Raw genomic sequence first — 17,829 nt, 5'->3', positions numbered from 1 at the left:
AAAGCAAGAGAAACAATTATCTGGGTCTTCTTTTGTTTTCAAAGACACTTAACTTTACATTTTTATACTAATAGTAGTACTGCACTAAATACATTTTCATCCAATTAAACAATGCATCAAAGAACATGGTATTATAATGAGCAAAATGCTGATAGTTATCCATAACTATCACAATTTTTCTGACTTTCTATGTTGATGTTCATACATCAACAATACCCTGGTTCCTACTCAAATATGGTCTGTATTGGTGAGTGGCAAGGAAGATGCAACTGAGAATAAATCATGTTAAGTCTCATATGCAGTTTGTAATAAAATACATAAATCATATTGCAGATAGGTATAAGAAGGGATAGGTAATCAGACAAGAAAAGAATTGAGCTTTTAAGTCTAAATTCAAAGCCTTTTGCTTGGTCAAGGCCCAACACAGCACATCACCCAGTCTCAGCTTCAAACATGATGGTAGCAGCATCACGTTATAGATGTTTTTCATCACCATGGAACAAGAAGCTTGTCAGGATTAAGGGAAAGGTGAATGGTGCAACATACAGGGGAGTCCTAGAGGAAAACCTGTTTGATTCAGCCAATAATCTAAAACTGGGTTAAAAGTGTACATTTCAGCAGGACAGTGATCTAAAGAACAAGGTTGAAGCCACACTGGAGTGGTTTAAAAAGAAGGATGTGAATGATCTGGATTGGCCCCTTCAAACTTTCGACTTGAATCCAATGGAAAATGTATGATGAGACTTGAAGATTGCAGTCCATCAATGATTCCCAACAAACTTGTCGAAATTGTTACAATTTTACCATAAAGAATGAGCAGAACTGGTACAGACTTATCCAAAAGAACTCATAACCTTAGTTGTTGCCAAAAGTACTTTAATCAACTGCTGATGTATGTGGCTGAATACTTGTGCAATCAACAAATTTCAATTTATAAATTTTCTTTGCAATTTATTATGAAATTGTGATGAAAACAGATTAAATATATATGATTGGAAACAATTTGACAGTAGTATTATATTAATGAAGACAGTCCTGTACAACTGATTCACTAAGAACAACTCTGTACATAAGTTACAAATCAGAAAACTGATATCCATGATATTCACATTATATTGAAAAATATATTACATGTTCTTGCTGATAATGATTTTCTGCTTAATTCCTGTAACATGTCACAAGGCTCAGCTAATGCAAGAAGTTTATATAAGTTCTTTCATAAAGCAGTATTAATAAAAGACAATCTAAAATTTCCCTTAATGTAAGAATTGTAATGTTTGCTCTCTTTGCATCACATCTTCACTCGTTTATTTACCACCCCTTAAAGAAGTATAAAATTTAACATAAATTATTATAGCATCATCATTAATAAGGCAATGCATAATTTTTATAGCTTTCAATCTTATTTTCATACATAGCCATAAGACCTCTCTTTCAGTGCCCACTTGTCATATCCTTTCTTTCAGAAAGTACCAATAGTTATTTCTAACTTTCAATACTATAGTATTTATAATGAATAGAAAGTCAAGGTCTTCTTCTATCAAATAATGCATTATGTATTTTTCTGTACAGAGAATTATCAAGTTTCTCTTCCAGTTCAATCTTTATTCCAATGGGAAACACTGACGAGATTAATTGAATTTCTATTGGGTCTTGTTGCAAAGTTAGAAAGTCAGAAAAATTGTGATAGTTATGGATAACTATCAGCATTTTGCTCATTATAATACCACGTTCTTTGATGCATTGTTTAATTGGATGAAAATGTATTTAGTGCAGTACTACTATTAGTATAAAAATGTAAAGTTAAGTGTCTTTGAAAACAAAAGAAGGCCCAGATAATTGTTTCTCTTGCTTTTCATGTGTATTCTTTATTTATTATTATAGAAGTGACTAAAATGTATAAATAGGAAGCCATTTATATTAGTTATGGTTAGATTATTTGAAATAATATAATACAATAACTTTTTCATAAGCTACACTTGCAAGTTGTTTGTGAATAATGTAATCCAGTAGCATAATGCAAGTTGCACATTCTCCAGTTAAGTTACATCTTATGATGGCATGAATAGTAGTCATTCACCATTATAAGGGCAATAAAATAATAAAATTTATGTTAACTAGATGTATACACTCACAAATGTAAAGCTACTTAGTATAAACAAATGTAGTTTCTTGTTTCAATTTGAAGTCATTCTATAAAGAAAAAGATAACTTATTTATTTTTTTCATGGTTATGAGGTTGGTTAATTTGAGCATTCCTATATAGAATTAGGGCAGAGAGAGTAACAGATAAAATAAAGTTTTACTAGAGAAAAATGTTTCAAATTTACTCGGAAGGTTTTAGAGATTATGCAAATACAATTTAAGAATTTTGTATGAAGAAAAGTGTTGCACTGTCTGTAATTTCAGACAAAGTTTTAATAAAATTATTTTATTAAAAAGTTTTTGTGTAAAAAAAAGGCTTTTATTATTTACACAAAATCTGCCATATTTTATGAATATGCACTAAATGTATTGAAAACTATAGTATGGAAACTATGAGTACAAAAGTGGTTGCAAATTCAGTTAATTTGATGGATTTAGTTTTGAGAGAGTTAACTCTCTCAATATGGGGTTAGTTCAAAAGACTGACCACAAAACCATTTTTACTTGTGTATAGTTTTAGTACTATAACTTTTAATACAGTGTGTATATCTTCACAAAATTTGACAGACTTTTAGTATGCATTACGTGTATTTTGTACACAAAAAAATCAGTTTTTTTTAATGAAGTATTTTTATTAAAGTTTGTCCATGACTATATCAAGTATTTGTTGTGCATAGTTCATGTACAAAGTGATTTTTCAAGTTAAGATTAAAATATTTTTCTTTATTTCCAAAATCTCATATTTGACTAGTGTTTTCTGTAAAACTTCCTAAGTACATTTCAAATGTTTATTTTCAGTAAAACTTTATATTTTATCTGTTATTTTCTCTACCCAACATCTGTACAAGGTTGGTCAGTTTGATTGACCTTTTAACTCCCTCCAAAACAATAAATATAAATTATCTTCCCTTTCTTTCTAGAATGACTTCAGATTTAGTTTGAAACTATGTTTGTTTATCTCAAGTTGCTTTAAACTTGTAACAGTATATATCTACTTGTAATTAAATTTTATTGTTTTATTGCTCTTTGTACTGTTTATAACTACTACTCACATCATTATAAATGGTAAAGCACTTGGGGGATGTGTATCTCATGTTACACTATCAAATTACATTACTCACAAGCTACTTCAAACTGCTCATATGCATACCTTATGAAGAATTTTTAATATATTATTGTTGTTGTTGTTTTTATCTAATCTAACCTTAATTTACTTAAAGTAATATCTATTTTACACTTTAGTTAATATTATTATAATAAATAAAGAATAAACATGAATTATTCTCCCAACCCTCATTTTTCTTGCAGTTGGTAAGACTTAACCATACTTTTACATATTAATGGTAGTAATGGACAAAGTAATTTTTATTTAACATGCAAGAAATAGAGAATTTTCTCTTACTCTCCCAATTTTTCTGGCCATCTAACTATGGGAAAACAACCATTACAAATTCATCCAACTTCTCATCTTTTTTCCTGTGGGAACAAAGAGTTGAATTTCATCACTTTTTAAACCTATCACGTTTTAGAAATCTAAATGTTCTGGCAGCTTAGCTTTTAACCTCCATTGTGTTACTCACAGAATGATTTAATTATCTCTATGTTCTGTTTTCTCTAATACTATTTTCTTTTGATGTCTTTTTTCATGGCATGAAACCACAAGTTATTACTTAAGTTATAGTCTTTCCTGGATGTTACAGTTATCTGGTGAACATCTTTACCACAGACATGGTAAACTTGTTCCTCTATATGTTATCTATGTTCAAAACCCTCTTATGTGTATTATCAGAATTTTCCTTTACATCATGCTGAGTTCTTGTGGTAGTTGACCAGCTCAACTATAAATTTCTCTTTTTTGATATAGACAGTTGCTCCTTCTAGTTTTGCTGTCCAGCTGTAAACATATCCTACTTGTTTCTAGTGTGTCACTGTTTAATTGCTACACGTCAAAGATAAATCTCACACTTATCTTTCTTCTAGGTTGTTGGTGCATCTGTGAGATTTCCTTTCCTACATTTTAGATAGACTTACTGGTTTTTATAGAGTCTTAATTAATCAGTTAACATTTTGAAGGAAGTTTTAGTTTTATTTTCAGAGATGAAGGTTTTGGAAACTAAATCCTATATCTTGATCAGTTTCTTCAGTATGTGTGTTAAAAACTTATAGGTTTATTTCTTTAGTAGAAATACTTTATTAAAAATTCTGATATTTTAAGTGCAACAGACTTCTAATATTTACTTGAAGTAAACCAAATTTTTTGAAGATACATTTGGTAAATTCAAATTATTGTAAACATTTATGTATATAGCTTCACAAATATGGGTTTTAGTCCACAGACGTAGTTAAGTTGCATTGTAGGATCACGTGTTTTAAGCATGCCCTACTTTACTGTGACACTTGATTCTTTTTCCCCAGGAATGACAGATGTTTCTTCTTCCTCTGTTCCCTCCTATTCTTTCAGTCCTAATTCAGTGTTTTAGTGAGATGTAGTATGGTATTTGAATTTAATACTTTAGAATTAGAATAAAGATGAAGGAGATACCTCTACACAAGAGAATGTGACATTTATGGAAATATCAATGTGTAGATAGCACAAATGTGATAGGTGGTGATTGATCCATGAATATGACAAATGAATTTCATTTTAAGACAAAAATTATAATTATAACTAAATGAATGGTTCACACTGTATTATGTTATATGTCAGAATTGTAATGTATTTTACAGTGACTAGCAAAAAAGTAATAATAATAGTCATTAAGCATGCTAAAATCATTCATTATTTTCTTTTTAAAATAAGTAAAAAAAAAACATCTAAAGTATACATCAAACAGTGTTGAAAAGGTTATACTTTGTCAAATTTTTAGTTCCTTGAATGATAGCAAGAATGATGTTAAATTTTCCATAGACCTGAATAAACTTCATATTCAAAGTATGATAGGAGAATTCTTGTTTGTGAAAATTAAGAGTTAGATATTTTAGCTCTGTCCATTAAATCCTCTATTTTGAACATGCTGTTTTGTAACTAATAAAGGGTGAGAACTAAGTATTGTATAGTGTGTATGTTTAAAATATTTGTAGGAACTAAAGAAAACAATATATATATGTACAAACTTAGAGTAATCCTTATTTGTGTGTGAAATTTCAGGTTAAAAATTATAAACTTCTCACCCCCTAAATATCTTGTAATGTAGAAAAGTACATTAAATGTTAAACTTCATCCATTTAAAGGTTGCTCAACGAGGCTGGAAGTTAAAGACTGCAATGGCCTGGTATCATTTGTACTGTGATATAAAAACATATTTGTTAATTATTACAAATTAATTATTTAAAGTATATTATTAATTTATTGCATATATAATAGTATATCTACATAATTATATGATTTTGGTGTGATTAGTTACTTTCTCATTGTAAGCTGATTAACAGACATAATCCAGAAACCTAGATGGAATTTTGAAGAATCTGAAAAAGCCCATTGTGATTTATTTGTGATGAAATCTTCAATTTGCATGTCCTCAGACTTCCTGATATTCAGCAGATATGCTTTGGAGGTTTATCCATGTCTTTCTTCTTACTCAGTGCCTTTATTATTGCTTATTTTGTTTTAGTAGATACAGCTGCCCCCCGCTAGTACAGCGGTAAGCCTACGGATTTGCAACGCTAAAATCAGGAGTTCGATTCCCCTCGGTGGGCTCAGCAGATAGCCCAATGTGGCTTTGCTATAAGAAAACACAAACAAACAGATACAGCTGAATTAAAAAATGCCAAATTATTGAATTCCTGCTTTAGGTATAGCAGAATTCACCTTCTTGTACGTAAGAAGACATTGTAAGAAATTCAGATAATTGTGATAGACAACAGTGGCATCATGAACAGTGAACTTTGGCCTAAATAGGCTCAAGCAACAAAGATGCAGATGTAACAGGGCCCTACTTCTTTGCAGCTATTGAGCTTAAAGTGTCCTATAGATATCCAGATGTTGAGAGCATATAATGCTTTGGCCATACATTATGCATGATGCAGTACTACAGGCACTACAAATCATACACCAGAAGGAAGTATAGCTAGTTCAAGAAGCTCTTGATAATTGTCTCTAGGTTGGCTGACTTCAAATTGTAAAGTAGCAAACTCTGTGACACTGTCCTCACCTCATTGTGTGGCTTCTGCTATTTCAGCTGCAGTTGCATGACTCGATTGGTTAATGTATTCCAAGATTGCTGGAATCAGTTGAAAAGTGCATTATCTGGACTAGAGAAACGTTCCATACAATATTTTAAAATACATACCAGGACAAGTTCTAAGATATGATGCTGACCTGCTAATTATGTCCCCTGCTGGTACAGTTGTAAGTCTATAGATTTACAATGCTAAAATCAGGGGTTCAACTCCCCTCAGTGGACTTGGCAGATAGCTCGATGTTGCTTCGCTATAAGAAAAAACACAACACACACCTGCCAACTCTAGGAGATTCTTTTTAATCTTTGTTTTGTTAGCACACATGCTTCATTTCTGTGACCGGCGTTATTTGCTGGTGTGTCAAAGCAAACTGCTTTTACATGATCTATAACTCCCCACTCTTCCAGCAAATGTGCCATAGTACAAGCTTGAATCTCTCCAATACTAGAAATCAACTTTGCAATACCTAGAGGTGATTTATTCCTGCTCAAGATAGGATCACTGACAGACCATGTACTTGTTCTTTCCTTGTGATATCATTAAGGGCTTTGCTACCCCAGTGAACTACAAACGACACTGTTGTCTAGAATTATTTCTTTAAGTTTTTGACAAGTTCTTCAAAGAAGCAATGTCAAGATCTTTAGATCAGGATACAGTTGCTAATTATTTCCTGTGCAAAATTTAATAATATCTGATACAATACTATCACAGTCTAATTTATAAGCTTGGAACAGGAAAAGTTGTTTCCCCTTTTATGTAATTGTAAAAAAGCCCATAAAAACTGCAAAATGCAAAATATGAAAGACAAATTTGCATCTATCTTTGCATGGTCCTAACAAATCTTCATACCATACAAAGTGAAAACCCATCACCAGTAGGTGAGATAGTAGTAAAAAATCCCAAAATGCCCATAAAACAACAAAATTGAAAATTTGTATGTATCTCCCCATGGATACAATGAGCTTACCAGATTTGGTGAAGATCTATTCACACCCTGCAAAATAGTTGCATGGACAGACAGTACTATTATATTTATATAAATAAAACTAAATATTTATGAGTAAGTAGTACTAAAGTTAATTTTCTTAAGACATAAAACATTGGAGGTACTTATATACTTAACATTATTCAAACATCAAGTCATATGCAAGTTTTTCCTTCAAGCCATTTGCAAAAACATACATAGCTTGGAATATACTCTTTATATTGGTTATAAACATGTACTTGAGAGAAGTAGGTGTAAGTAGACAATTGGTTTCAAAACAATGGAGTAGTGAGTTGGGCTACCCTTGTCTGTTTGCAAAATATATTGATATCTCAGCAAAACAAAAAGTGGGAGATTATTATTTTATGTTCTAACCTGTAAATTCCTGAAACCTGGATTTCTAATTTAACTGCTTTAGATATCGTATGGTAGGTGTAATAATATACATATATAAACTGAATAATAAGACAAGAAAACATGCAGAATGAACAAAAAAGCATATTTGGCATTTTCTTAAATATTTTTTTAATTAAGAAATTACAGTATATATTGAAGTTTGAATTATAAGTTACATTTGGATGCCAATATTAATGACATGCAATTACAATAAAGTTGTGTAATTAAATTTTGAAAATAACTTAAAAAATCATAGTGTGGTTCTGATCTGTCTGTAGAGAGAGTTAAAAACCTTTTTTTTTCACGTTACGCAGCATAAAGTAAACTACATTTTTGTAAAATTATAATGTCAGTATACACCTAAATGTTTGCTAATGTATATAGCTTTGTTATGGCATTCATCTATGGTGTAACTATTGTAGTGAAAGAATTTTAAAATCAAATCAAATACAAATCATGACCTGAGAATTCACAGAAGTGTAGTGAAATAAAAAATTTACATTTTAGAATTCACTACCTGTTAAAGGGTAATACTTTTTTTATAATTAATATTATCAAAAAGTATTTATTTTCTTTAGTGCAAAATATTAATTTACTAGGAAAGACTGTGATATTGACAGATATTTTTTTGTAATTACATTGTTTGTGGTAGTAATCAAGTTTATATACATTTTTGGTATTTATTTAGTAGTAGCTTCACACTATTTTTGCTCTATAACTCAGTCAAAAATAACTAGTTTGATGAAAATTGTATCATATGTAAGATATTGTTTCTCATGTCCTGCCAGAAATGGTCTGTGTTCATTGATAATAATAGATATGCTTTTATTTTTTGAAGGCTGAATATTATCAATGCTTAGTAGCAAAGGTATGCATTCTACTGATTGCCCCTCTGGTTTTTATTTTGTTTTTTGAAGTTATAGTTTTTAAATTTGTATCTGAAAGATGGGAAGACAATATTTAGAAACCTACTAGTTACATTCCATGACTTGAAGTTAAGGATAAAAATGTTATTTTGTGTATAACACTAAACCCTTATTTGTGGTTTCTTATTTTAGTACTAGTATTCATAATAAATTAGCATAATGAAACTGGTGTTGAAACCTTCAAGGTGTTCAAGTATTGAAATAGATTAAATTGAAGGCACATGATGAGTGCAATAATTAGAGATCTGTGGGTTTAATGTGCGAGTTAAAAAGTATCGTGATTTGTTAGTAGTTGAATAAGACATAATATTTAGTATAAAAACATATTTAATTTGATATGAATTGAAAATAGAATAATGTATTCACTGAAAACTAAAACTAATAAAATGAAAATGAAGATAATATCTTCTAAGTTATAGATTATAAAACAGAAATTTAAATAATAAGTATTGAAGGTTAGTAAAAGAAACACTCCATCAAAGAAAGAAAACACGTATAAGACTTCAGTAGTGACTCTCTGTTCTTTGAATCTAACAGAAGCAAAACTGCTTTCACAGTCATAAATCATTAGTAGTTGGTCTGTTACATTTTTAAACACTATCGTCTTTGTTTTTTCCTTTATGACAAGTACAATCATTATCATACATCATCAGCTTGTATAAATACATTCACAACAAAGCAGTTGTTTTCACATTTCACCATTCTCTACATATCTGACCAGCAGTCACAAACTGGATCATAAGAATTCTCTGTTTTGCATGACTTTCATAAAATATACTTTTATTCTTATGATGTCAAATACATGTCTCAATTAACAGCAAGGCTTAATTAGCACAGATTTTTAAGGAAAAATTTAAAAATATTATTACTTTATTAAAGATATATTTGATAGCATAAATATACATATGTTTTATAAAAGTGGAATATTTGACATCTGAATATCATCCTTCCTTTTTGGTCTATGATGCTAAAATGATCCTTAAATGTAAGTATGAAGAAAAAAAACTAATTCTGCACATGTATGTAAATGTAAATAATACTTGAGTTTTCCTTGTGTGCAAATTACTTGGCTGTATTTGATAATGGGATATTCATATATAATAAGACCTTGGTGAAACAGCAGTAGAATTATAACAAGTGCCCAGATTCTTAACATGGAAATTAGGAAAAAGCAAAAAAACATTGGTAGTTATGTAAAATCATTAGTAAGTATTATTTGCTTCATTGTACATTCAACTAATGAGAAGCTTTGATAAATAAACTGGATTCTTATTGTCATTATCTTTCATTCACAGATAAGAGAATGGGGTTGAGAAAATTATCTTACCTATAAAATACATAATTGGTATAAATCATATATTTTAATGTTTATACTAAAAACTTTATTCTTTTTTTTAAAATTACTCACAACTAGAGCTGTGTAATACATGTTTGTTTAAATGATGTATTTTGTTTATAGAAAATGGATTTAAAATGTGTAACAAGTAATTATTTAGGAAAAATTTGCCACTCGATTGTTACACTTTTCCGTAGTTATGGAAACTTAAAAATCTTCAGATGTGTATGGATTTTTATTTATTGATCTCATGCCATAGAATATACACAGAGATTTTTAAAAGTTCTAAATCATATAAAATATGAGAACTATGATGCTTTTTATCTCTCTTTCTTGGCCCAGCATGGCCAAGTAGTAAAAGTGCTCAACTCATAATATCACTTGTTCGAATCCCCATCACATCAGACATGCCTGCCCTTTCAGTTGTGTGAGTAATATAATGTGACAGTCTATTCCACTATTCATTGGTAAGAGTTGACAGTGGGTGGTGATTACTAGCTGCCTTCCCTCTAGTCTTGCACTGCTAAATTATGGATGACTAGTGTAGATAGCCCTCATGTAGCTTTGTGTGAAATTCAAAAACAAACGTCTTTCCTTTGCTGTAATGTGTTTAACACCTTTTCAATAAGAACATTTTATTTAAATTACTCATTATAATGTCATTTCTAAAGCAAAGTATAATTTACAAAGCCTTCAATCTTGTTTAGTTACAGAACAATTGAATAGAAAATCAGACCCCTCTTGCCATGCCTACCTGTTGCATCCTCTTTTTGAGAACTGGTCAGTTGTTCTTTCTGATGGTTAAGACTATATTATTTATAAGCATTAGAAAGCTAAAGTTTTTTTTCTGTATCAAATGACATTATATTGCATTGTTTTCTGTAGAGAAAATTGTCTATTTTCCTTCCCAATTCAAACTATTCTCACAGGAAACACATCAACGAGCTCATCTGAGTTTATAGTAACATTTTTTGCATCATTATAAAGCCAGCAAATTGTGATATTTATGGAACATTGTTTGTTTTTTGCATTTTATTATTATTTGTTCTTTGGTGCATTATTTAATTAAATAGAAAAAAATTAATGCAGTAGTGCCATTAGTATCAAGAAAGCAGGATAAAGGTTCAAGAGCAGAAAAAAGGCCCAGAAAAGTACTTACTACATTTCTTGTTTTATTATAATATTTATTATTATAAACTGAAATGTAAAAATTGAATTTTTTTAGGTCAGATAATATAAAATGAATAATAATATTACTAATAATCATGTTTTATGGGGCAAACTCATGCAAGCTGTATGTTCATCATGTGATTTACAATTTATATGGTGTGAAATGATTCAAAGTGTAATAAAACAATAAAATTTATGTATATATAAATGTATGTATACTGTTACAAGCTTTAAGCTACTTAAGATAAACAGTTGTGGTTTTCTGTTACAATTTGCAGTCATTTCAGAAAAATATAGGGGAAATTTAGAATTACTTCCTAATTTTTTTATGGTGGTTACAAGTTTGGTCAGATCAACTGACTTCACATAGAACTAGGATAAAGAAGAAAGAAAACGTAAAATATAAAATATCTGTAAAAAAAGCATATGTTTATTTAGGATGTTTTTGGAGTTATTCATGTAATATTTCAATATTTTTAAATGAAGAAAAGTAATTTATGTTATAAAAATGACTTTGCACTCATAAAGGGAAATAACATGCAGTGTAAAGTGTAAATAAAGTTAACATGCTCTTTTCCACTTGCAGAAACTTCTATTATCATATTGTTATATTATATAAAAATAATTTGTGTCTGTAGTAACTTGCATATTTACTACTTATGTTTTGTGCAGTCACTTTTTTATTTTTTATATTTTTAGCTTAAACTACAATATTTAGTGGAACTCAACAGTCACGATATAGGTGTGAAAGGAGTTTATTGGATTGTGATATAGAGTTTGTTTAAGTATTGTAATTGTATGGCACTGTCATTTGCTGTATTGTAGTGAATAATTGCTTAACTTTTGAGCTAGTTGTTGAGTTTTTCTTTGTAGTTTTGTAATTATTACAACTTAGACAAGCAGTATCATATAGATGACAATCATCTGGTGCTTGTTGGATTTGTCACATGTCAAACATTCATGAACTGTCTTATGTATGTCATTTTTGTATGTTGATAAACAGTTATCAAAAAACCCAGTGTGTGATTATTGAGTTTTTCGATCTTGTGGTGGATGACCTAGTTCACACATTACAGAATAAATCATCACTTGCTATACTGAGATAAACTATTGTGTAGTCTCTATTGCCAAACATTCAGTTTTTTCCTATATCTACTAATCTTAGACTACACATTTTATAAAATTATCAATTTGATAATGACATTTTTGTACCTATTTTTCCACATCTTTGAATGGTAGTGTAGCAAAAATTTTAGTTTCTTTTTCTACAAATAATTTGAATGTCACTAGTTTTGACTTTCTTTTTGTAGATATCCCATGTAATGTGCCATTTTAAATACTTTGTCTGCCCGATAGAAATTGAAGAAAAGTTGACAAAGGACTGTACACCCTCTGCCTTGTTTCATCCAACAAAATATAGCCTACCAATGTTACTCCAAGGAATGTTAGACCTTGTAAGATTTAACTAGATTTTTCTCAATAAATTATTCTGTTCCTTGTAATAAAATTTAAATATAATTAAAATGTCATCAATTTAAATTTTAAAAGTAATAGGCTATGTTACTTACATGATACATTTTATGTTAAATACTGCTTCTGATAGCACAAATTTGTCTAATATAATCTTATGAAAGATAATGATACTTACAAATTAATTATGGTGTTTAGGAATTTGTGTTTAATATGTAAAACACAAAATTGATTAGAAATGTTGAAAGTTAGTATTCATGAGAATCTGTATGCTAACAATTTCTTATCTATAACATTATGAAGACAGACATTTTGGACACTTTACTATATAGTGTAACTGCTTATGGTATTTAATGTTTCTACATAGTCTTGATTTTTCTAATGAATAATTGCCATTTTTGGCTTGAAATATTTGCATGTCTTCAGACCTTCATGGCATTGGTATGCTTTGCACAATAAGTGTTGGCTTTTGATCTTACAAATTAGAAACTCCATGAAATGGTTATTGAGGTACAAAGCTCTTGAGTTTTTGTAAACTTCAAATCCACTGCCTAGGCAATGACTTCAGTAAACTAAACAAACAAAAAGGGCAAATTATTAATTTAATTTACCACCTTACCGTGTTACATTAATAATAGGAAACCATTACTATATTACAACACAAAAGCCCTAATTAGCCTTGAAGCATCTCAAAACATAATAAGAAAATTTACAACTTTACAATCTACAAGCTGCTGGAACTCTAAAAGATAGAATATTACTCTACATAAATAGATTGCAAAATAATAATAATAATTCCAGGTTTCAGACAATATATTTATGATTTTGTCCCCTTTATAAACTTAGAAAGTTGTAAAACAGTACATACAGATGGTTGAATCTTTTATTTCTTAACATCAAAGACCAAAAATTCATTGTTTTCAAACCATTAGAGCTAAAAGTAAATCTCAAATAAGTCCAAAATTTGTAGATTTGTTGTTTAGTTTTATCTAATGAAATGTCTATCTTCACACGTGGGAAATTTAATAATTTCCACCTTCTCAGTAATTATATGCAATAAGGTTATAAAATCAAAAATTTGAATTAGCAGTTTTTATTTTTTTTATATTACCTCATTTAAAGCAAATATTAATAAAACTTACATCACACAGATATTTAAAATATTAGAATGCTGATTTTAATTTTCTTTTGGAGATAGGTTGAGGAATTATACATACAAATTTGTAAAACAGTGTATCATCATTTTGCCTTTATCAGAACTTGAGATACTGAGTTGGAAAGGGCTAAGTGGTTAAATATGGAGAGTAGCAACAACAACCAGTGATACCAAGGTGAAGAAACTGCAACATATTTCCAAAAAGAAACTACAAGCCAACAAAAAAACTAATTACAAGCACATTCCTTTAATTAAACATGCGAGTGATATTTTCATTAGAATATAGATGTATATGTACGTGTTAAGAACGTTTTCACCAGAGGTGAAGTAAAACAGATTCAAAACTTCATAGATAGAATTTAGAAATGTCTCATTAAAAAGCATAACATTAACACTGACTTGTTAATCATCTAAAAACTTGAAATAAAAGTTAAAAAGATCATTGGAAGCAATTGTTCCAAACTAAAGAAAACCAAAGAAATAATAATTGAAACTAGGTTTGACAGCAAAAAGTTTAAAATGTCAATTGACTAATCTCATCAAATGTAGCTGAATGGAATGAATTTAATACTGTTAAGGACTGGAACTACTTGAGGTAAATCTATCTTTAATTTCCAATCAAAATATGGACCACTACTGTAGAATTGGGTCTGTTACAGCATTAAGGACTTGAACTACGTAATGCCTACCTTCAGCCAATACCACTGCATCAAGAAGAAATGCCTGGTTAGGAACTAGTTAAGACCATAGCAGGTACTTTGAGGGCAGAACAGTAATAGCTGATCAAAACAGGTAACCTGGCTTGTTTTGTGACACATGTAAACCATTTGAGTAAATAAATTGGATAACATACTTTAATCTTACACCCTAGTCTTTGTTTTTCCTCCATTTTATTTTCATCCTCATAAGAATGAATATTGTTCACAATAATTCTTCTAGTATAGGAAGTATTGCATCTGTGTCAAATGAAGGCCATTTCATTTGATAGTATGATATCCAGGAGATAAGTTTGGATGACTTTTCTATTTTTACACAGTAAATTCACTACCTCTGCCAATATCTGCACTTGACTTGCTTTGACTAGTTACTTGCATCAAGCTGTTTATTTGCAGGTTGGGACAAGGCAGTCTAAAGTGAGTTATCCATAAAAAATATTAAGTGATGTGTGCAAACATAGGTGCACAAGTTACCAGTTTCACAAACAGTACTTATACAGTGAAATGGGCAAGTCTGTGTGAGAGTATAGTGTAGCACTGAAACTGTGTTTGTTGTATAACAAATTTAGGTATTGTGATGAATATTGTATGTGATCATAGAATTTTTTCCAGAATCAAGTGGTTTTACAGTCTCAGACTTTGAAGCTATTCTAAGACTGGATGTATGAATAAACTCCCATTGAATACTGATTCTGATGACATAACTGTGTCTGATATAATCTCATGAAACATAATGGTATTTACAAATTTAGGAATATGTAAAACACAAAATTTATTGCAAATATGCTGTTGAAAGTCTGTATGAAACTATGCTGTAAATAAATGTGTACAGACCTTGTTTATTCTTAATTTTGAAAAAGTGTTTTTTAGGTGTGATTATTTATCTTGATGAAGTAAAGAATTGTTTAAAAGAAATGTGGGCTGATCTAAATATCACCAGGATGTTTTATTGTATTTTGTTTTCCTTTTATATTAGTTTGACATTTGGTATACAAAAAAGCCAATTTGAGACACAATTTTCATGTAAATTAGATTATAGAAGAAACCGTTTCTCTCATTTCATGTCATTCAGTATAATTGTTTTTTTGGTGGTTTTTATAGCTAGGTCTTCCCAAGACAGTTACTTTATATCCATTTGTTCTCCATTCATTATCCCTGTCTCTCTTCAGCTCTATAATTGGCCCATTTGGAGGATTTTTTGCAAGTGGCTTTAAGCGTGCATTTAAACTAAAGGTACAGTATTTCTACCATGCATAATAAATATGTAAAGATAATAGAAGGTAAGTAATATTTTCATATAACTGGTATTTTGACAGTTTTGAAATTGTTAAAATTCTTATTCTGGAGGATTGTGTAATTATTATTATTGAAAAATACTTGCACTACAACCCTTTAAAAATTGTTTGACCTTTTTTCAATGTATAACACAATACTAGGAACCATGGAGAACATAAACACTATTTGTCATAAAACCTGTTTAATAAAGGATAAATGCTGAAAATCTCAAGACAATATTTGCATGTATTTACTTTGATTAGAAGCAATACTAAAGTGTATCTTCTAGTCAAGTAAACACTACTTTTTTCTGTTTCATCTACTATGAACTTCATTGTTTTTACATGGTAGAGTACATCATGATTAAATAATAAAATGTTTCTCAATATTAGGATTTTGGTGATGTCATTCCAGGCCATGGAGGAATCATGGACAGGTTTGACTGTCAGTTTCTCATGGCAACATTTGTTAATGTCTACATTCACAGTTTTATCAGGTGAGATGTTTTTGTGGTTTTTTTAAGAATAATGCATAGGTATTCTGATTTACATTTTATGCTGTGTGAACTTTGGCTATACCTTTTTGTATCACTTTTATATTATTTCTCTTTGATAGTTTGATGTCAGGTCTGAAAAGCTTCTTTTGGCATTTTGTAAGAAAAAGTAAATGTTTTTGTGTGGCATACTGTAATTAATTTCTGACATATCTATCAAGTAAAATATAAAACAATGTTTTTAATAAATTTAACATACAGCATCAAGACACTTGTTACATTTGTGATGAACTGTTCTACATTTTGTCCAAGTATCGTTATTTTGTTACTTCTGAAAACAGCCAGTTTCTTTTCTTTCTTTTTTTTAAACTTAATGTATTGGTGACACATAAAGAAAAACCCCAACTATACGTGTTTCTGATTAAAAAAACCAATAAGAATAAATAGACAGAAATAAAATTACTCTAAAATTGGATAATCCATTTTTTTTATGGAGAGCTGGACTTTAGAGGATGAAAAACCTTGAAAAGCTATAATTTATTATGTATAAATTACTGAACATTTTTTCTTTGAAAGTAGAAATGTTATAACACATGAACTTGAAATCAAATAAGTAATTCATAATGAATCTACAAGCAAGATGAATTCAATTATGAATCTGATTTTTGGTCCATGCTGCTTTAGAATACTTAGATTGCTTTGTCACTGAAACTAAAAGTAGGGTTATCCCAGCTGAAATTAAAATTTTTAAAAAATAAAGAAATATTGAACCTTTTAAAGGGTTATACTATTTAGTCTGTGATGACTAATAATAAAAATTGGTCAAAAATGTAAAAATAAAGAGTAAGGATTTCTTTTTTCAAATACATTAAAGGTGAGAAAAATATTAGAATTGGAGTGTAGTGCCTTTGAAGAATGATACCAGAGTGCTGACATCTGATGATTATGGGGTGACTGGGGTATCAAATTCTACTATTTCTTTAGTTTTTACTGATGAAGATTAAAGAAGTGTTCCCCACTGTGAATAGCAGCTAGGTGAAAACAAGACTGAAAAAATATAATTACATTAATGTGAGCTTGTGAATAAAAAAATGAGGAAATTTACAGAATAATAAAGCACCTTGACCAGAATATTTACTCAAGGATTTTTAAAGAATTAAGGTTTAGACATATGAACCACTTGCTGTTATTTTTTTTAAGTCCTTGAATTGTGCACTGTGCCAAAAGTTTGAATATTGGGTTCTCCCTTTAAGCTAGGTGATAAAAATTGTCCTAGTAACTATAGACCTATTAGTGTTACATCAGTGGTGGGAAAACTTCATAAGTATGATAAAATATGCTTTGTAACCTCACTTAACAAAGTTTAAAATTTTATTGGATGGTCAGCATGGTTTCACTAAGGGATGAATATATTGCCATACTCATCTTTAAACATGCTTTGAAAAGGTTACTGCTTATACAGTTAAAAATACAAGTGCAGATATGGTGTATCTGGATATTTAGAAAGCATTTGACATAGTACCACATGAAAGGTTCATAAAAAAATTTATATATGTAGAGCATTGGTTGGCTTATTGGATAG

At 29.7% G+C, this 17,829-nt stretch overlaps 1 protein-coding gene across 12 annotated transcripts in view; it reads left to right on the top strand.

Annotated features, from left to right (window-relative positions):
* LOC143233801 (phosphatidate cytidylyltransferase, photoreceptor-specific-like) overlaps positions 1-17,829 on the top strand; it is a 134,342-nt gene that overhangs the window by 85,069 nt on the left and 31,444 nt on the right. For 10 of the 12 annotated variants that reach the window (XR_013018319.1, XR_013018318.1, XR_013018313.1 and 7 more), the window contains 3 exons: positions 12,448-12,591; positions 15,581-15,712; positions 16,147-16,250. Coding sequence is in view for 1 of the 12 variants with exons in the window: in XM_076470485.1 (XP_076326600.1) it covers positions 12,448-12,591; positions 15,581-15,712; positions 16,147-16,250 (380 nt within the window). In the remaining 11 variants the exon portion in view is untranslated. The remainder of the gene's footprint in view (positions 1-12,447; positions 12,592-15,580; positions 15,713-16,146; positions 16,251-17,829) is intronic. The other 2 variants (XR_013018317.1, XR_013018322.1) reach the window with 1 other exon arrangement.

This window comes from Tachypleus tridentatus, chromosome 12, assembly GCF_004210375.1.
Source record: "Tachypleus tridentatus isolate NWPU-2018 chromosome 12, ASM421037v1, whole genome shotgun sequence".
Taxonomy (NCBI): Eukaryota; Metazoa; Arthropoda; class Merostomata; order Xiphosura; family Limulidae; genus Tachypleus; species Tachypleus tridentatus.
This window is presented reverse-complemented; position numbering and strand designations above follow the sequence as displayed.